The 21077-nt window shown below is 39.0% G+C and overlaps 1 protein-coding gene across 2 annotated transcripts; it reads right to left on the reverse strand.

The window, feature by feature from the left end:
• Nucleotides 1-3864: 3864 nt before the first annotated feature.
• Nucleotides 3865-17851, reverse strand: lactbl1b (lactamase, beta-like 1b). 2 transcript variants are annotated; one of them, XM_055222030.1, is made up of 7 exons: nucleotides 17792-17851; nucleotides 15609-15780; nucleotides 14435-14541; nucleotides 12317-12474; nucleotides 6380-6627; nucleotides 5418-5523; nucleotides 3865-4865 (listed from the first exon to the last, which is right to left on the reverse strand). In XM_055222030.1, exons 1-7 carry the CDS (start codon nucleotides 17849-17851, stop codon nucleotides 3887-3889), a joined length of 1830 nt encoding a protein of 609 aa, XP_055078005.1. In that variant the 3' UTR covers nucleotides 3865-3886. The 2 variants fall into 2 exon arrangements, with proteins under 2 accessions (XP_055078005.1, XP_033821782.1); XM_033965891.2 differs by lacking the exon at nucleotides 17792-17851 and adding an exon at nucleotides 15929-16024.
• Between the last annotated feature and the right edge of the window lie 3226 nt (nucleotides 17852-21077).

Raw genomic sequence — 21077 nt, forward strand, 5'->3', positions numbered from 1 at the left:
ACCACTGACAGGTATTGTATACAAAAGCTCTATATCTATTAATTTGCTGCTAAATTGAAGATTAAAGTGGTTGACATGGTACCAAAAGTGTTTAATTTACAAACTTATTTAGGAGTGAAATATAAATTTTCTCTGACACTTAATTTACTGAACCAGTTGCTGTAGCAACATGCAATGGAATAAAGGTTAGGCGTAGAAGGGAGGAGTTACAAACAATTCTATTTGTAAAATAAAGTATTACATAATTTTCAATACAATTCCAATGAATTGTAATAGAATTGTAATAGAAAAAATAAACTTAAAGGAATTTATAGAGGGACTGAAAACTTAAACTCCACCCATGACCACAGTCCAAATGAGCTGTTAAGAAGAGAGATAATCCTGCAGGTTTGTGTCTGAGTGAATACTAATCAGAGCAGGTGTTTTTTTGGCTCTTTTAGACCACAATGTTGAACATTTACCTACGTTTACCATACAGACAGTTTGGTCACAAAAAATCTCTAGTACTTACCCATTAATCATACACAAGTTTCAGAGAATAAAAATGACAAGAAAATAGCTATGACTATAAATCTTTCTAGAGAAAAATCGATTTTTAACAAATGTTTAGCTCACTCACATCTTGGCAGACTTGGCAATAAAATATAGCATTGTTGAGAGGCAGCTGTCATTGACATCTGAAAAATGTTTTCAGCAGTTGATAAGAAACAGACTCTTCAAAGTTTAGACTGGCTCAAAATATGACACCAGCATTTGATTCTTTTTCTACGAGTAATAAATTATGCTATTCATATGTCAAAGGGGAGGAACATTAAGTTTAGAAAAAATGGCCAAGCTACATCACACATACTCAGAATACAATTATGCTGTGTTCATATAGGCTACACAGTGCCAAAGTTTGTCCTCTGTTTTCATCACTTATCTAAGATATTCAGATATTTTGTTAATTATATTTTGTTAATTTTGTAAAACTATTCAGTTAAAAGATGCAATAGCAAAATTTTATAAAAAATATATTGTGGCTTGTGGTCACTGAAATGTCAACGTTTCAATTGTTTACTTTTTCTATTATCAGTCACATTAAATAGGCCGGCCAGTAGATAGGCCTATCATCCACTTACAGATGATAAAAACATAATCAAGTCTTATTCAGAGACTTTGATTATGTTTAAGGGTTGTAATATTATGCTTCAGCCCGATTGGAACACAAACAGTAAACAGTACAACTTACTGTGTGGCCTTCAAATAAAGTAATTTTCTGATGGGCATTTTGTCTTTGTTTCAGTTGAGAACAAGGATTAAGATGTATTTTTAAGCTTTCTTACAATATAGGCAATTTCATATTAACGTCAACAATGCCCACAATGTCAGACTAGTGATTTGTCAAAGAGCAAGTCAAAAAGTAATCAAAAAATAGAATATGCTAAAATGATCTAAAAAGTCACATAGTCAAGTCATTACAGCCAAGGTCACTAACTAAAAGGCAACTTAGCACATGTGTGAATGCTAGTATTTTCTAAAGGGGCAGTCGTACAGATCTAGATACGTGGATTTAAATAGCCTTAATCTGCATTTTGAATGAGGCCCTGGACCAAAGTCAGAACTTGTAGATAACCAGAATACTGTGTATGCGTCTTCTCCCAGAATGTCTATGCTATTGCGATGGGATCTCAAATGATCTTTTGTGCTTTATCTGGAATATTGATGTTGCTTTGTTGAAGCAGGAAAAGCTTTGCTGTGTTCCAGTCAAATACTATACATCCATGTACGTGTGTTTTTGTATATAAACTGCAAATGTGGCTTTCTGTGCACATTATTTGATTCTTAGCTTGTGCCATTTGTGATTGTGGAGGACTGATTATGGCTCTCGTGTAATAAATGTAAAAGCAGTGTTTTTTTGACTGCTGTTTTACAAATGCTTTTCTTTTTAAATGAAGAGAGATGTCCAAGTGTGATCCGTAATTGCTGTGTAATTGGAGGTTGTGATTGGAAATGTTTAGTGTGACTTCTCCACAAATGACAGGTAGAACAATAACTTGGTTTATAATTTCTGAGATTGTTACATGTAAAAGGGGATGTATTGTCATTGCATTTTAATGCACAGGTACTGGGCTGAATGACACTATTGAAGCCAGGCTTTAATATTTTATCAAGTGAAGAGAAAGGCCATTTATTTAAAATCACATTGCAACTCAGATCCTTCAATCTCACTTGGTGCACCTTGGTTTCTGAGCAAACCATTGATTTCACTATGCTATTTCTGGCAATCCTTTAAGATAAGTTATTTCTCACAAATGATAAACTGATGGGCTTTTAGCTCACATGAATATTTATGTTCTCTTCAGTCAAGGATCAAAGTGTGTTGAAATTAGATGAATGTTTATGTAATAGAAAAAGTGTATAAATGATTAAAGTTTAAGCACCACTTGGATTTTGATGAAGTTTGACATTGGATGGAGGTTAAATCTCAAAGTGTTGCTAAGATTGCATTTAAAGTATCCGTCAGCTGTGACTACAATTGTAGCTTACTACCACCAAGTGTGGAGTGAGTGAATGAACTATTATTATTTGAGCATAATAATAATAATAATAATAATAATAATAATAATAATAATAATAATAATAATAATAATAATAATAATAATAATAATAATAATAATACAATTCTAGATGGAAAGTAACCCATTTGCTAAGCCCGGTGAGTTTTGAAATACAGAAAAGTTTTATACTTTGTTATAGCAGTTACAGACAGGGCAAGGCCTAGACCTGCCCTAGCCACAGACTGGCAGCCTTCGGGCATCCCAAGTCTCTCTGGATCTCTCTTCTAGAGCATCTTTCCCCCTGGTCATTAGTCTCCCCAAGCATCTGAGCTCAGAGTTTTGTTTACAGTTTCTGCATATAGGCTAGGTCTATTGAGCTACACTAAGTGTGCACTGTGTCTGAGTCATACTTAGCATATTCATACACCCCTTGATAGATGTTTTCACACCCATTGGCATCCTAGTTAGCTCTGTCATTTTCTTTGTTCCCTTTGTTTGCTCTCACAATAATCATAACTCTAAAATTTGATTAAGTAACCAACCAATTTTCAACATCTTGTTTTTTTTTTACTTAATCTGAAGTACAACAAGGTTTGATTCCAATATATGGAGACATTGGGGTTCTACTTTTGTTTCAGAATAACAACACAAGGTCAATTACCCAGTATTTATTCAAATTAGTCTGCTGTAAGTATGATGCTTGGGTCAAACCATCTCACATCTAAATATGATCAATATATCACCAATAATATATTTAATGAGAGGACACAATGTGAATTTGCTGCAGTATTGTTATTGTAGTTAGTACGGTGATATACCGTATACAAATACACACTTCATGGTTCTCGTTTTCATTCAAAACACAAATAGAAAAAAAACAAAAAAACAAAAAAACCCAAAAACAACTATGTACACATGTTGCTGAAATCACAGTACAAAACTCAATCAAAGAACATCAACAGTATACCAAGTCCATTGCAAAGTGGCAATGCAGCTTAAGTCATGCATTTATAAACAGAGAGCGTGGGGGTTACAGACTCAATCATGAAATCACTATGATGTCATTTCAACTTTAGCCACACAAAATCTCTGGGACAACTTGAAGGAGCTTTTGAAGAAGTAAAAAAGTGTTCGCAGAGTAAACACATGTGGAGACTTGGATCAGTAAAAACAGGTTTTGTCACATCCGGACCCATTTATGCAAGTCAGAAGGTTCTCAGCATTCTTATCCATTTATTTGGGACTTTCAAAACATCCCCAACATTGTAGACTTTTAGTATTCTCTACCTTTTGGAGGTTGACGCCAAGAGCATACCATTAGTCTTACACTTTTGCAAAGCTATACTTCAGCTTGAAAAAGAGGGTCTCCGAGCTATTCTCACCACGTTGTAAGTGTTAAGTCCTGGTGCATCAAATCCGGGCGACACACCTCTTTTGTTGAAGTTGTAGAAGTTAAATAACTGTCCGTCTTGTGCCTCCAGAGACACAGAGGCAGTGCCCACTCGCAGAACACAGGGATATTCTGTCTCGAAAACAACTCTAAAGACACGATCGACTAAATAGTTCAGTTTTATTGTCCTGTATTTTTCTGGTATTAGCTCTTCGATCTGTGGCCCAAATTGTTGCATGATCAAAACTCCGTCAGAGCCAGCTCTTATTTCATAAAATGTGATGTTGCTGTAAGTAAAGAAGCCAACATATGGGTCAGCTTTTGGTGGTGCGTTGAGTACTTTTGTGGCTTCTCTGAAAGCTTTTTCTATGGCGGGAATTATTTGGTTGTATGCTTTGATGACTATATCCTGTTTTTGTGGTCGACTTCCTGCCATTAAAACTATAAATCCTAACTTTAGTCTTGGGACTAATGAAAAGGTTGCAGAATAACCATCCAAATCACCATCTTTGCGCAAAACCTCATACCCCATAAGCTCATTGACCTCCCATGGTGTTCCAGTGCGGTTGGCAAAGTAATCCTTCTCACACCTGTAGAGTGGAGTTAGCATGATCTTCAAGGAATCCGGCTCAAGTAGTTTACGATGGTAAGCTCCCAAAAGCATCATGGCAAGTTTGGCTAGGTCTGCTGCTGTTGAGTACATTTGACCAGATGGGCGATACCAACCAAGGTCATAGAGGGGTGCTGGTTTGCCATTGGCATAAACCCCGACTGCCATTTGACTGTAGACTCCAGGAGATACATCAAAGCCAGTGTCCTCCATCCCCAAACGGTCTAAAATGTTGTCAAGGACCCAGCGCTGGTATTCCACGCCAACTATTCTTTCTGCCATGACGTGAGCAAGTAGTGAAAAGGCCAAGTTACTGTAATGGCATCTGAAAAAACCCCAAAGAGCTTTTTAGGATTACACTTAAAATAAAAAAAATTTAAAAATGCAGAATATCTTGATACTCAGCTATACTTTACTGGCAATTTTGTTTATACTATGAGCAACAGAATGCAATGTATTTTTAATGCTGATATTTTCCATGTTTGCTTCTAAAATAACACTTTTTTTTTTTTTTTTTTTTTTTAGAAATGTGACTGACATTAAACAAATATTTCTCATAGCCTTCCTGTGTGTAGTTGTTCACTGAGAAACACTTCACAGCAAACTGAGATGTTCATCTCATCCTTGCTTTTACAGTGAGCCTTTGGATCTCCTGCCGTACATCTCATTCATACAGATGGACAACATTAGTATTAGTATTTATTTTTATTTTTTTAAATTATATCGGATGATCCCTACTTATTTCTGTGCCTTGCAGTCATGCGCGTCTCTGAAATAGTCATCAACTCTCTCTTTATATTATATATGAGCAGGCAATAGAGATAAATCTAGAGTATTTACACAAATGTTGTCACCAGCCAGAAAAATCACATCTTACTTGGTGCCTGGGTCGGCTACGAGAACATCATCTTGTAGAAGGTTAATTGCGGTTTGTGTTCTGCCTTTCCAAAGCAAACTGGTGGCTCGAAGTCTTCTGGGCAAACCTGGATTAGAACAAAAATCATTGGACTTGAAAACACATTATCAAGAAACTCCTCTTCCAGCATAGCCTGTAGCAGTGAACTGTCTACTTAAAATGTATCTGATAAATAAAAAAAGAAACTTTATCCCCTTCCCCCATTGTAATATATTTAGAGAAATATTCATAGCACCACTCAAAACCATTCAAAACTGTGGATATATATATATATATATATATATATATATATATATATATATATATATATATATATATATATATATATATATATATATATATATATATATATATATATATATATATATATATATATATATATTTATATTTATTTATTTATTTATTTATTTCAGGATCAACTTATCCAAATCAAGATAATGCTTTGCCTGTAATGTTCTACAGTATGAAATTAAATATAACTTGCATTTGACCTATTACAGATATTTGCATTGCGTAAAGGTACATGCATGCATCTTACTGAGAGCATGCTCATGATCAGGTTTGTAGCTTGGCCTGTTGATGTTACTCATTTGTCTCCATGGAGATATACGTTTAATGCAAAACTGTGGAACATTCCAGGCAAAGCAACAGCATCTTCATGGAGACTCTCTATTGGAAACGTTACACAGTACACCTGTAACCAATAATAAATAGCTTTGATGGTATGTCTACGTTTTTTTTTTTTTTTTGTTTGTTTTTTTTTTACAACTATGCAGCAGGGGTAGACAAGTTTAAAATACCCTAAAGTCTGAAATATATTTGAATTTTAGTTTAGTTTAAAAACTAAACCAAAAAACTAAAGATAAATATTGTGAAGAAATGGTAATCTGTTTGTGAAGTTGATATAGCCTGAATATGTATACCTGAGAGCTGACTAGCCATCCTCCTCAGAGTGACTGACGTGGAGCGTATCTGCACCTCTCCGCTGTCCAAAAATATGAGTCCGTCTGTGATGTGCTTGAGCTCTGAGTCCCGGGACCTCCCCAAAGGGTTCTTGATGGTGAAGTTATCCACGTACTTCTCCAGAGGGTCATCTAAGGAGGCAATTTTCCCATCCTCCCACAGCTTGTACAACATCAGAGTGGGGAAGATCTTTGACAGGCTGGCAATTCTGAAAAAGAGCATAAGTTTGAGTTTAATCCATGGTTTTAAGTCATTAATGTGGGCTTTTGAGGGGGAAATGTCTTCTTTTAAATGTATTTTCTGGTGGAGGGTTTGTCACCTTCTTATCTCCATGAATATGTTAGTGCATTGCCTATGAGCCTTGGAGTCCCTGGGAGGGGTACTAGAAAGTGCACCAACCGGGGACTCCGTTGTTCTCCTGGGGGACTTCAACGCCCATGTGGGTAACGACAGTGACACCTGGAGGGGCGTGATTGGGAAGAACGGCCTCTCTGATCTGAACCCGAGTGGTGTTTTGTTATTGGACTTCTGTGCTAGTCACAGTTTGTCCATAACAAACACCATGTTCGAGCACAAGGGTGTCCATCGTTGCACGTGGCACCAGGACACTCTAGGTCGGAGGTCGATGATCGACTTTGTTGTCGTATCATCTGACCTCCGACCGCGTGTCTTGGACACTCGGGTGAAGAGAGGGGCTGAGCTGTCAACCGATCACCACCTGGTGGTGAGTTGGATCCGCTGGCGGAGGAGGAACCCGGACAGACCTGGCAGGCCCAAGCGTATTGTAAGGGTCTGTTGGGAACGCCTGGCAGAGCCCTCTGTCAGAGGGGTCTTCAACTCACACCTCCGGGAGAACTTCTCCCTGATCCCGGGGGAGGCTGGAGACATGGACTCCGAGTGGGCCATGTTCTCCACCTCTATTGTCAATGCGGCCACTCGTAGCTGTTGTCGTAAGGTCTGTGGTGCTTGTCGCGGCGGCAATCCCCAAACCCGGTGGTGGACACCGGAAGTAAGGGATGCCGTCAAGCTGAAGAAGGAGTCCTATCAAGCCTTGTCGGCTCGTGGGACTCCTGAGGCAGCCGATGAGTACCGACGGGCCAAGCGTGCCGCGGCTCGTGCGGTCACAGAGGCAAAAACTCGGGAGGAGTTCAGGGAGGCCATGGAGGAGGACTATCGGACGGCCTCAAAGAAATTCTGGCAAACCGTCAACCGGCTCAGGAGGGGGAAGCAGTGCTTCACCAACACTGTTTACAGTGCGGGTGGAGAGCTGCTGACCTCGACTGGGGATGTTGTCGGGCGGTGGAAGGAATACTTTGAGGATCTCCTCAATCCCCCCATCATGTCTTCCGAGGAGGAAGCAGAGACTGGGGACCCGGAGGCGGACTCGTCCATCACCCTAGCTGAAGTCACCGAGGTGGTTAGCAAGCTCCTCGGTGGCAAGGCTCCGGGGGTGGACGAGATCCGTCCCGAGTACCTCAAGTCTCTGGATGTTGTGGGACTGTCTTGGCTGACACGTCTCTGCAACATCGCGTGGCGGTCGGGGACAGTACCTGTGGAATGGCAGACCGGGGTGGTGGTCCCTCTGTATAAGAAGGGGGACCGGAGGGTGTGTTCCAATTACAGGGGAATCACACTCCTCAGCCTTCCCGGTAAGGTCTATTCCAGGGTACTGGAGAGGAGAATCCGACCGATAGTCGAACCTCGGATTTAGGAGAAGCAGTGTGGTTTTCGTCCAGGTCGTGGAACACTGGACCAGCTCTATACTCTCCATCGGGTCCTCGAGGGTTCATGGGAGTTTGCCCAACTAGTCCACATGTGTTTTGTGGATTTGGAGAAGGCATTCGACCGTGTTCCTCGTGGTGTCCTTTGGGGGGTGCTCCGGGAGTATAGGGTCCGGGGCCCTTTGCTAAGGGCTGTCCGGTCCCTGTATGACCGGAGCAGGAGCTGTGTTCGCATTGCCGGCAGTAAGTCAGACCTGTTCCCGGTGCATGTTGGACTCCGCCAGGGCTGCCCTTTGTCACCGGTTCTGTTCATTATATTTATGGACAGAATTTCTAGGCGCAGTCAGGGGCTGGAGGGGGTCTGGTTCGGGAACCACAGGATTTCATCTCTGCTGTTTGCGGATGATGTTGTCCTGATGGCTTCATCGAGCCAGGACCTGCAGCAGGCACTGGGGCGGTTTGCAGCCGAGTGTGAAGTGGCTGGGATGAGAATCAGCTCCTCTAAATCCAAGGCCATGGTTCTTGACCAGAAAAAGATGGTTTTGCTCTCTCCGGGTGGGTGGTGAGTCTCTGCCCCAAGTGGAGGAGTTCAAGTATCTCGGGGTCTTGTTCACGAGTGAGGGAAGGATGGAGCGTGAGATTGACAGGCGGATCGGTGCAGCGTCTGCAGTGATGCGGTCGCTGTATCGGTCCGTTGTGGTAAAGAAGGAGCTGAGCCCAAAGGCGAAGCTCTCGATTTACCGGTCAATCTACGTTCCTACCCTCACCTATGGTCATGAGCTCTGGGTAATGAGGACAAAAAGGACAAGATCGCGGATACAAGCGGCCGAAATGGGTTTCCTCCGCAGAGTGGCTGGGTGCACCCTTAGGGATAGGGTGAGGAGCTCAGTCACACAGGAGGAGCTCGGAGTAGAGCCGCTGCTCCTACACGTTGAGAGGAGCCAGCTGAGGTGGCTCGGGCATCTACTCAGGATGCCTCCTGGACGCCTCCCTAGGGAGGTGTTCTGGGCATGTCCCACCGGGAGGAGGCCCCGGGGAATACCCAGGACACGCTGGAGGGACTATGTCTCTCGGCTGGCCTGGGAACGCCTTGGGGTCCCACCCAAGGAGCTGGAGGACGTGTCTGGGGTGAGGGAAGTTTGGGAGTCCCTGCTTAGATTGCTGTCCCCGCGACCCAGCTCCGGATAAGCGGAAGAAAATGGATGGATGGATGGATGGCATTGCCTATGATCCAAAGTTATCTATATGCACTGAAACAGGCAGCTGATTTGTGGAGACAAGACCTGTAAGAATACATGTTTTTCAAGGTATAAGTTGAGCAATAAAAACATGTTTAATTATGTTTAATTAAATAAATTCAAAATACACAAGTTTAATGCTCTACTCTGGGACATTCCAGGCAAAGCAGTAATATCTGCATAGAGAAGCTAGTGTACCATCCACCAAAATTTACTGTCAATTTTATATATATATATATATATATATATATATATATATATATATATATATATATATATATATATATATATATATATATATAGATATAGATATAGATATAGATATAGATAGATAGATAGATAGATAGATAGATAGATAGATATATATATATATAATATTTCAGATTATAAATTGAAATCACATATGGTCCATTACTTGGACACTGACTCTTCTTTATTACACTTGCATGAGAGATGCCAGACATTTGTGTCATGGCAGGTCATTATGGCTTAGCACAGGGGTGTCAAACACATTTTCACCGAGGGCCACATCAGCAAAATGGCGGCCGCAAAAGGCCAGATGTAAAATAAATCTAACTACTTTTTTTAACTTGTCTATTCATTGTTTCTGTATTTATTACTTATTCAAGTTACAAATATTGCATATGTATTTGCCTAGATGTAAAAATATGGCTATGTAACTGTGTATCTCCTGATAAAATTACATTGTAAGACCATCATACCTTTTAATTTAACCTGTCGAGGGCCACATAAAATGATGTGGAGGGCCGCATTTGGCCCACGGGCCTTGAGTTTGACATATGTGGCTTAGCAGATGCAGTCAAGAGAGTAAAAGAAATGACAGACAAAAGAAAAGAAGTCTAACACTAGTGAATGTGAAAAACTAATCTTTTTGATTGGATACACCTATCTTATTCATATGCAAACTTACTATGGAATTATATACACCTATTTACCCTGAGTTTTCTGTAAACACCTTCTATTTGAATGGAATTATAGACATTGCATGCATCTGCCTGATGTAATAGGATAAGAGATATTTTATTTGCACGAACAAATTGCTTTGCATCAATCGTCTGAGGGTAATCTCAACTCAAACCAAACAATCTAAAACCATCTAAAGTCATTTATCTCCAGGCAGTCAAAGTGCTGCACTGTTTTCTATTTCTTCTTAAAGAAGTATAATGGATTGAAAACCAATATACATGTTTTCCACATTTTCCCACATCCTTCCATTCTTTTCATATAATAGTGAAACAATAAAGCAACAGGGTGCAAATATCTGGAGTTATGGTACATACAAAGCTATGCAATGTGTGAAACCTTTGCAGTGTAGAGGTGTGACAGAAAAGTTTTTTGTCCCCCCTGAAATTAAACATGGTCTGTCATTCATTTTAGTGTGTTTTATTAATTAAAACATCCTTGTGGTGTGTAGCCTTGCCTCTTAGTCTGCACAGATCTGATATGTAACTTTACCTTATTGAAGCGGAGAGACGAGGGAACACAGAGCTAGCCCTGTGGCTGCAGCTAAACAAATCAGTGCTGCGTTTCAACATCTCGTCATATACTGCACTGGGTTTGACTAATGTTAGATGCATTGTGCACTGGTAATATAATATTTCTAATACTGATGTGACTGATGTGCATTCATAAACAGGAAACAGCTGATGCAAATGTGCTCTAGCTTTGTTTTGCTAGTATGTAGGCTCAACACTTAAGTTGCCATCACTGTAAATAGAATGGCTTTATTACAAGATCAAGTCAGTGTTTGGTGAGAAATTATCTTCTTCTTACATCTACTTTTTGCAACCTTGTTTCTGCCTGAATCTGCCTTCTCTCTCGTAGTGCTATGTAGCCTCTCCTCAGCTGAAGCGAGCCAGGGGTACTACTCCCAGGGGTCTGCTTCGGACCCATCAAACAGGTCTATACATAAACAAAGCTATAGTTAACCTCTAAATATTAAATATAAAGCAGTCAACAGAGTAGTTTCATGTTTATAAGTTAATATAACCCACCCAACAACATCATGAAGACAAAACCTTTGTTCTCTTTATCAGACTGTGGCTAGAGCCAGTTTGTAAAAGATAATTGTTAGACAGACCATATATGATGAATTGTCTATACAGAGTACCAGAAGGTGTACTTTGACATGTTCAAAGAAATAATACAGTAGACTTAATATTCTCAGATCTCTAAATGCTTTGCATTCATCCAGCCACAGCATATGAATGGGTATATAGTTCAAGGTGTTTCTGCTCCTGAATAACAGCCCCTATAGGAGCTTTATACTGAAGCACTATGTGGTTAAGGAAAAAATATAAGCTACGTAGAGCCTTTTATTTAAGACGTCCATTTTCATGATAACAGGTACATGTTTTAAGTTAAGAAAATCTGAAAAATGGTGCCTGCTTCAATGAATAGTATGGTAATAGTTTTGGGATAAGGGACTAGAAAGTAATTCAACAACAGAATGTTCTCCTGCTTGATAAAATAATGACTATTATTTAGCAAATTTTACCATTTTGTTGTATATCTGTAAATATAGTCCACAAATTATCTGTCTGGACTTATATTCATATAATGATATATGTTCAGCATGCACTGACTTTAACCAACAGTCAGGTTCCTAAAGCGGTCCCCAGATGAGCTACACTGTGCACTGGTATAAACTTAGTGTACTCTCTCGTATAACACAGTGCACCCAGGAGCAACACGAGGAAGGTGTAAATTAAAATAGATGAAATTTACATTCCGGGTAAATGAGAAAGTCTCTTCCCTCGAGCGTAAAGTGAACTAATGTGCTGTGTCTCAATTTCTGATGCAGACCCATATCAGACAAGAGGACCAATAGGGCTGCAACAATTAACTGGAAAAATCATGACTAGTCAACTGATAATTTGCTATGCTGGATGCCCTTCCCTTCCATTTATCCAGTTACCTGTAGACAGTGTACTCATTTGGAGGGCCAGCCAGAGGGTCACTGATGTTCTTCTTCCCAAAGTTGCCGGTCCACAGCACAGTGTCGTTCAGAACAACAATAGCCGACAGTGAGGGCAGGCTGACAGGGTTAGTGCTCTGGCGCAGTATCACGTCCACCTTACGGCAACAAAAACACAATTTTAACTTGTTATTACTAAAAGGAATTGGGCATCCTTCTCTGATTGAATTAAAGACACAGTAGCTTATTTTTTCACTTAAAAATGTGTTGTGACTGTTTCAAACAGTCTAAAGTTATTCCTAACAATTACTCACTACAATGGATTTTTAAGTGCTTTCACAACTTCCGGAGACCAGAGTGGAGTTTTGTGGTCACAGTGAAGCTGACAGCAACTAGCACCAGCATTACTTCCTGGTTTGTGACTGATCCAAATGCTTCAAAATTAGATGCAGACACCAACATTTGTTTTAGTTTGACCCGGCACTTTGAAATCTACGTTTCCAGTCTAATAATATATATATATGAGTTTGTGTGACTACACCTGACTACCACCTCCTTCATAATGTCTTCTGGGCATTGAAAGACTGCAGCTGCTGTTTCAAAACCACAGCTGAGAAAAACAATGGCCTCCAGTCAATCAAACTCCCTAAAAGAGTATACCTCTCATACTCTCTGTAGTGATGCAATTCTCTTTTCTTTTGTTCACCTCCAAGTGATTATGGCATCACTGTCAGTAAGCATGTTCTCATAGTATAAAGGTCTTCTCCTATAAGACTCTTACTCTTAAACATTTCAAATTTTATTATGTGACAAACAACATCTGCTTTCATATCTTGATCCAGATAATAAGAATCCTCAACCAATTCTGTTATTTTCTGAGCATTGTTAATTTCTGAGCATTAATGAAGAGGAGACAGCTGCCTCCACCAGATGTTTTCAAAAATATGTCATGAATGCACAGATTACAAAAGAAGTCTTGCTTTGCCAAAGGAATTCTCAGGACAGTTCAGTATAGAATTCACTAACCTTTCCTTCTAATAGTTTTTCATCCTCCATAACTTTAATCTCCTTCTGTTCAGTGGAAGAGCATTTGGTGTGAAGGATTACAGGGTTGGATAGTAAATTTACCCACACTTGTTTAGGCATGATGGATAAATAACACAAACTAATCTCAAAAGTCTCACTTCTAACACTCACCTGTTACCAATATCACAAACATTTCTGATATCTTAAAGGTGCACTATGTAACTTTTCTGGTGGAGGACCTCCCCCTGGTAGTCTCTATGGAAATGTTAGTGATGGCGGGACAGTATGGTATTTAACATATTGCCATGGAAACAAGCAGGTTACACTGCACAGGCAAAGTAACAGGTCAGATCTGAGGAGTGGCAACCCCGTTCACAGTAAAAAAACAAAAACAAAAAATAAAACATGTATTTCAAGGTATTTTTGCGAAACAAGAGAAAAATTCAATTCTGTCAACTAGACAAAAGTTTTAAAGCGAAGATGTTTCACCACTCATCCAAGCTGCTTCTTCACTTCTGGTCAGATTACTGGCGGACACTGCCTTATATCTGTCTGAAGGGAGGAGCTAACTACACTGAAATTCTCACAAACAGGTGTGTTAGTTTCAATGTAGTTAGTTCCTCCCTTCAGCTAGATATAAAGCAGTGTCCAGCAGCAATCTCACCAGACAGACAGAATTTAATTTATTTATTTTTTGCTACGGGTTATAGCTGGACATCTGAGGGATCACACAGACATCTGTCCTTGAGAAATAAACACATCTGTAATTGAATAAATGCAAGACAGATATGTTGACAGTTTAATGCCATGCTGTGGAACATTCAAGGAAAACAAATTATAATTCAAGCCATCAAACAGGTGGCAGACCCCAGGAAAGTTATTGCCTTTTGTTATTGCCTATTATTTTGAAGGCAATGAATCTTTCTTTATGTAAGACAGCTATTCCCCCACCAGGAAAGTTACATAGTGCACCTTAAAATTTCCAAATGTACCACTATAAGATTATGCAGCAGATTATAGCCAAAGCTAGTTTTCATCTATAGTCCCTGAATACTTGAAGTCTATGTCTAGTATTCTTGTCATTGTTCTCACCTTCTCAAGAGCGTCCTTCAGTATGGGAATAGGGTGCTCCAATGGCACAGGCTCGGGAAAACGTGGACAGATCATTTCTGCTTTAGTATTGCGACCCATGCTTTCATCTGATATAAAAAAAGAAACAATGAGGACTGACTTAATCTCATGAAATCTAACATCTTAGGCATCAGGGTGGATTTACAAAATGCTATATGAGGGTGTGTGCTATTGTTCCATTCACCGTCATGATTAATACACCACCATTTTATAGCGTGTAGATCATGTGCAGGCCATAGACGGAAACAGTGGTAATGTGGACCCACTGAGATCCTCAATAGAGCAGGGATATTTCAATAGAGCATCACTGTGGGGAATGTGCATGTATGAGAAATTAGATGTCTGGGATATAATAGAGGTGTATAATGGCTTGACCTGACTTTGCTTTTCATATGAGGATTCACATTGTGCAATAGAACCTAGTTGGGATGGCAGATTTTGAGTAGCGGGCTTGAAAAGCTTTGTTAATCATTGAAACAGTGAGGTTGAAAAATCAAGATAGAAGAAAAAAAATCACAACTTATAAACTGTATATCATATAGCTTAAGAGGAACCTAATATGAAATTTAGACTGACAGGACAGACAATGCAATTCAGGTTTTTTGAGTTTTTTACATGGATATGAAGGAAAGCAGGAAAAATACCAGAGATCTCACAGACACTGATCAGAGTAATCGGATGTATACAATCCCTCACAAATGTTACTGAAATAACCCATTGTTAGACTGCACACTACATAGAGTATTGTGATTTCTCGCCTTACTCCGGTTGACCATGTTTTTATTTGAAATGCTTTTATAATAGTGTTGATCACATTAACAGATATCCTGTGCTCAATAGGAGATAGTTTATCTTGTAATTAAGAGATTTTTATCTGAGAGCAGGCACCATTCCAATGTCATTATCGTAATCACACAAGACAATGAGAAAACATTATCTATTGATTATCAGGGACGTTTGCGGTCTGTTTTAATAGATAAAACCTTTAGCTATGAGCCCATAGCTATCTTAAAGTAAACAACCACGGATCAGTGTTGATATCAGTGGACTCGTACTGTATAATAGAGAATCACTGTTGTGAATTTCAATACATTTGAGGTTAGCCTTTAAAGTTTTCTGGTCATGTTGCATTTACCTGGCAGCAGTTTGGGCAGTTGGTATTGCCAAAAGAAGCAGCCCGTCATGATTACAGACACCACCAGGAAGAAGACCAAAAGCACTTGACTCCATTTCACCTTCATCTTCTTTTTCTCAGGCAGTCCTTCAAACTTAACCGCAGCAGCAGGTGCAGCCGCAGCAGGAGGAGGCTGAGACACAGACAAACAAGGTGACCCACTGGAGCAGGTCAAAGGGTCAACTTCATGCATATATAGTACACACAGAAAGTACGTATATTTAAAATCTCTTATTTCACATAAGCTAAAGTACATGTTATCTCGTATTTAATGCACTCACCACCTGATGCACCACAAATGGGATTACTAGCCAGTCTGTCAGTATTTACACCCGTATAGCTCTTCTGTGCACGTAGATCCCATTCCCAAAAGGTCCCCTGCGTCCAATGAAGATTTTCCAGAGACAGTCGTCTGCATAGACTTCCATCTCTGATTCCTGACTCTGCCGTAATCCTGAGCCGTTAGCGCTCACTACCCACAATTCAATTTCCTCTTCTGCAGCGACAGGCTGGTGACATCATAATCCCCAGATTTACTCCACCAAAGCAGCTAGGGAACTCTTAAACCTTAATCCCTGTGAATGAATTTGCTTCAGTCCAGCACGGCCCTGTTTAGAGCCATGGCTAACTCTCACAAGCTGACAAAGATGGCACCCAACATGCTGAGATGGGCCATAAGAAGTGCAGAGTAGCCTTTGTGCCAAGGCATCTGTGTGTTGGCTGTGTCAGTCCAATCCTTCAGAGCAGCAGTGGATCAGGACACACACTCCGCTGTAACACACCCCACTGTGTAATACATCTGGCCCAGGAAAAGACGACATGCTATGATTATTTAGATTAAGCTCAAATTTGTCATTGTGACTTAAGCATCTCTAAAGTGTTTTCAAACAAAGAAGCAGGGAAGGTACATACCTCACCTTAATATAAATATGCAGGCACAGTCAACAAGGACAATTTGTCACTGCTTAGCAACCTTCTACATCATAAGTGATTTTAGATGAATAATTTCAAACAGTAAATCTATAGCACTGATTTGTTTGTATAAGCAAACACATCCATCAAAGTTAAAGGCAGTGTTCCAAAATAATATACACAACTTGTTTGTTGAGAACAGACTATTCCTCGAAATTGTATCCTGTTTGCCAGTGAATCTTGGGGTCAGGAATGGTGGTGTCTCAGTGTGCTAAGCCTCCTTGAGCTCATCTGCTTATGTCAACAAGAGTTCACTGATATGATGTAATATCATCGTAGCTTTATTAATCTGCCACAATGAGAACTGTGGGGTATACGTATACGGTATAACTACTACTGCCAATACTGCACTATGAAACATATTTTGTCAAATATGCTGTATAAAAAAACATCAACACACACACACAAACACACATGTATATATTATTTTATGCTAAATCGATGTTGAATCCCAGTTTGGTGTATGTAGTGATTATGACTGGATATTAATGGTCAGCTTAATCGTGTGACATTTAAAGTGCGGTGATGCATCTGGATGATTACAGATATGATGTGATGTGTGATCAGATATGTGTGAAAGCTGGCTCTAAATCATCCTGGTTGCGTAACCTGGGACTGCTAACGTGCCCAGTGGCTGGTTTGGGGCGTATAGCATAGATAAAAACACATGCAGAATTTACGATACATAAAGGTGCAGGTGTAGGTCATTTGTGGGCCATAGGAATGTATATGTATATTTGTGTGTGAGCAGAGTGATCATTGTCCGGTCGGTGGTGTTGTCATCATACTAATTCATGAGGGATAATAAATTATGACATCTTTATAATAACTGCACTACATCCTTAGAAAAGCGTGCATTAAGTGTTACCAAAATTTCAAACTACATGCCCAAATAAAAATAAAAAAAGCTTGATATACAGATACAGATACTGATATAATGAAGATAACTAAAAAATATTAAATACATTGCTATTTTCAACAACACAAATGATACATATATATATATATATATATATATATATATATATATATATATATATATATATATATATATATATATATATATATATATACACACACACAGTATTGATGCCTATGTAAATGAATATCAATTACTAGTTTTAGTATTGATTAGTGTGTGAGTTTTGATTTTTGACAACCCGATCACTTACCTGCGACTGAACACCATCCAGCATAGCCCCGAGCAGGACTTTGCTGTCGGTCTTTCCCATGCTCCACTGGCAGCAGCTGCACAAGTTTTTTCTGTGGATAAGACTCTGAAATTGTTAGGTTGAAGCTAGTGTTGTGGTGCAGGCACAGAGCAGAAGCGCAAGTAGGACAGTGGGAGATCTATATTCATGTTTATGTTCTCATTCTATCTCAGTCAGCCACATCCTGTATGTACAGAGTGTCCTTCGCTCAGCCAAGTTATGTATGTATTTTATAGTCATTCACAGGTCAGGTAGATGCATAAGTGCAATAGTTAATATTATATCTACAGCAAACTTTGTAAGGAGGTAGTAGGTATTTAAATGTGTAATTCTGACAAACCCTTTGGCTCACCATTAATGTCCATATACATTAATTTACATGTGCATGTCTAAAAAATAAATAAATAAAAATCAGATAGAGATATGAAACTAGGATGGACTGTGCAAGTACAGCCAAATGAGTCAATGAGAGTGCTGCTTTTGGTACTTCTGGGTTGACCACAAATAAAATACTTTCTTATTGTTTTGCACCACAATGGCTGTAAAGAGCGGTGTTATAGTGTTGACATTGATCATTCTGTAAATCAAGTGCCCTTTTCAGAAATTCACACAAACAAGTGCGTACATTACTTATCCCAGTATTTATGTCAGGTTAGGGCTAAGTGCTACGGCAACAAAAAATGTAATTCTGATCTCATCCTGTGATCTACTATTTTTCTACTTATTATTCCACTTATTTTCTACTTATTTTATGTTTTAAAAATAAATAAATAAAATACAAAGCTTATTATAAAAATGGAAAAAAATAAAATTCTAAACACAATCTGCTATTTTGTTGAAATCATTATATTGTAATACTGTGGCTTTCTGTTTAGTGCAGATTTTAGCTCAAAGTCTCCAATAATAGTGGTCAGCCTTTGTCATGCCCTGAGTGAGTGACAGGTCGATTAAACCAATCACAGTGAAGTGTGAACTCTCAGAAAAAGAGGGTGGCTTTAGTTCTCTTGGCCTGTCACAATAAGATAATTAGAAGTGTGACATTTTTCTGAAGAAATTATACACAATAAACGATAATACTGAACAATAAATGTCAAGCTATTATAGATTTATGAGCTTGTTCTTTTTATAGAGGATCTAGATCTATTGACACTTACTCATGCTCTAATCAACCACTAAGAGCAGATGTGTGGAGGTGTTGATGAAAATATTATGATGAAGTATTACACACCACTATGTCCCGCTGAAGATGGAGAAAACACACTCTGCATCAGGCCTGGATTAATGGATCACTTTTATATCAGCACACTCTAAATGCACCATTTCAATTACAGAAAAGCCTGGGCCGGGTGCTGTCTCTTGAGAAGGGTAATCTGAATGATAATCCTCTCTCAGAATCAAGAAGCATACTTAAGTACAATCATCACCACTGCTGAAGGAGCATTTATTATTTTGAAAACAATTATGTTTGTTTTGTTATTTCTGCCAGTACAGTTTCAGCGTGTAGAGGAAGAAGAGGATCTAATTAAAGCATTGTGGGCAGCAGACAGTCACACACCAACCAAAGCACTAAGCATCTGTCTCTCACGTGTTAAAAGAATCCTGTTGTCTGCAGAGGTTCTTCATTTTTAACATAAAATAAGGTAAAACTCTCTTCTTTTCATTTTTGTGTGCAATATGTTAAATATACTTTTTTTTTTTTCTTTTTTAAAGTTGCTCTATGTAATTTTCCCTGTGGGGGATCACCACTTGCTTCTGGCTATGGAGCTCAACAGTGACAGTCTGCTGAGATTACAGAATTACATTTTCCATTCATTTTTCCCATAGACTTTTTGAAAAAATTCAAATACTAAAAGTTCAAAGGCATCACGAAGGCTAAGCAGCTACATGTAACTTATATCCACAATATGGGTTTTACGGGTTTAAGTCCAAAAAGGCCATTTAAAATGCAAGATACAGCGAAATGGTTTAATAACTTGGTGGTTTATAACATTTCAGAAACAGATTTTAAATAAAATTATAGGTCTTGTGGTCATGTAGCTGACTATCCCCGGGCAAGCTTTCAAATTTTTCCAAAAGTTAATGAGAAAAAATGAATAGGAAATTTAGTTCCAGAACAGTGGGGTGGGGTCTGGAATATGGCAATATGGTATTAAACATATAAATTTTGCATCTATTCAATTACAAGCGCTCATGTCTTTAAAAACATGCCTTCATGCCATCGCCTCTCTACAGATCTGACCTGTAACTTGGCTTGGTGGTGTCAACTACTTGTCCCCTATTTTAATGTTACAACAGTTACAATAATTTGGTATTCACCAGGATTTTATCCAGATGTGCCATTATTGGCTCGTTGATAAAGGCATCTAAATGGCAGCTGAAATGTCTTTATAAAAAAAAAAAAAAAGACATTGATAAACTTTTTCTAGCATGGACACTCCTGCTGGGCGAATGAGGGATTACATTATGAGGGATTATCACAAGTTTGATTAGCACTGTTCGTATTAAGGCAAGACTAGGCACAAGGGTGACATTCATATTCAGAGTGTGAATATTTCATGGGTCCAAATGCAGAGTCGTGGGTCCAGACTTATAGTAACAGCAGAGTCTGTCAAGGTTGGTCAGTGTTGATTTGCTATTGGTTGTTCTGATGGATAAATGATATTATATACCCCCTTCTACAGTTTGGTAGTTTATGAAATGAACTGATACTTGTTAAGGCATCTGTCTTACCTTAATTCATGATGCTATTTTGGTTGGACTGATTTCAGTTTTCTTGTTTCAATATTTATGACTGGTCATTAGCACATAAAGAGTATGCCCTATATTTCATCAGATCTCTTAGAACTCTGAGCTAACCCAAGCACCCCCTGACATGGCATTTTGGAGGTTGCTTACATGACGTCTTTGAAGAGCTCAGTATGCTTTATCAGTTTGACCTTAGCCTTTAGCTTGAACTGAAAATAAACAGAGATAGGGGCTTGTTGAAGACCACCGGTAATTGGACTCTAAATCTTCCTTCTCTACCTACTGGACAGAAAATCCTCACAAAATGCCTTGTGCATATATCATTATATAAACATGTTTCTAAGAATCTTAAACATTTAATAAGAAAAGCAATTGTGTACATGTAAACTGATTATGATTAAATGCTAGACAGAGCATAGCTCATGAGCTCAAATAACCCTGCTACCATTGCTAATTATACATTCAGTTCTTAGCTTTTCTGCTAATTAGTCCTTTACCCCAA

Source organism: Periophthalmus magnuspinnatus, chromosome 5 (genome assembly GCF_009829125.3).
Source record: "Periophthalmus magnuspinnatus isolate fPerMag1 chromosome 5, fPerMag1.2.pri, whole genome shotgun sequence".
Classification (NCBI taxonomy): Eukaryota; Metazoa; Chordata; class Actinopteri; order Gobiiformes; family Gobiidae; genus Periophthalmus; species Periophthalmus magnuspinnatus.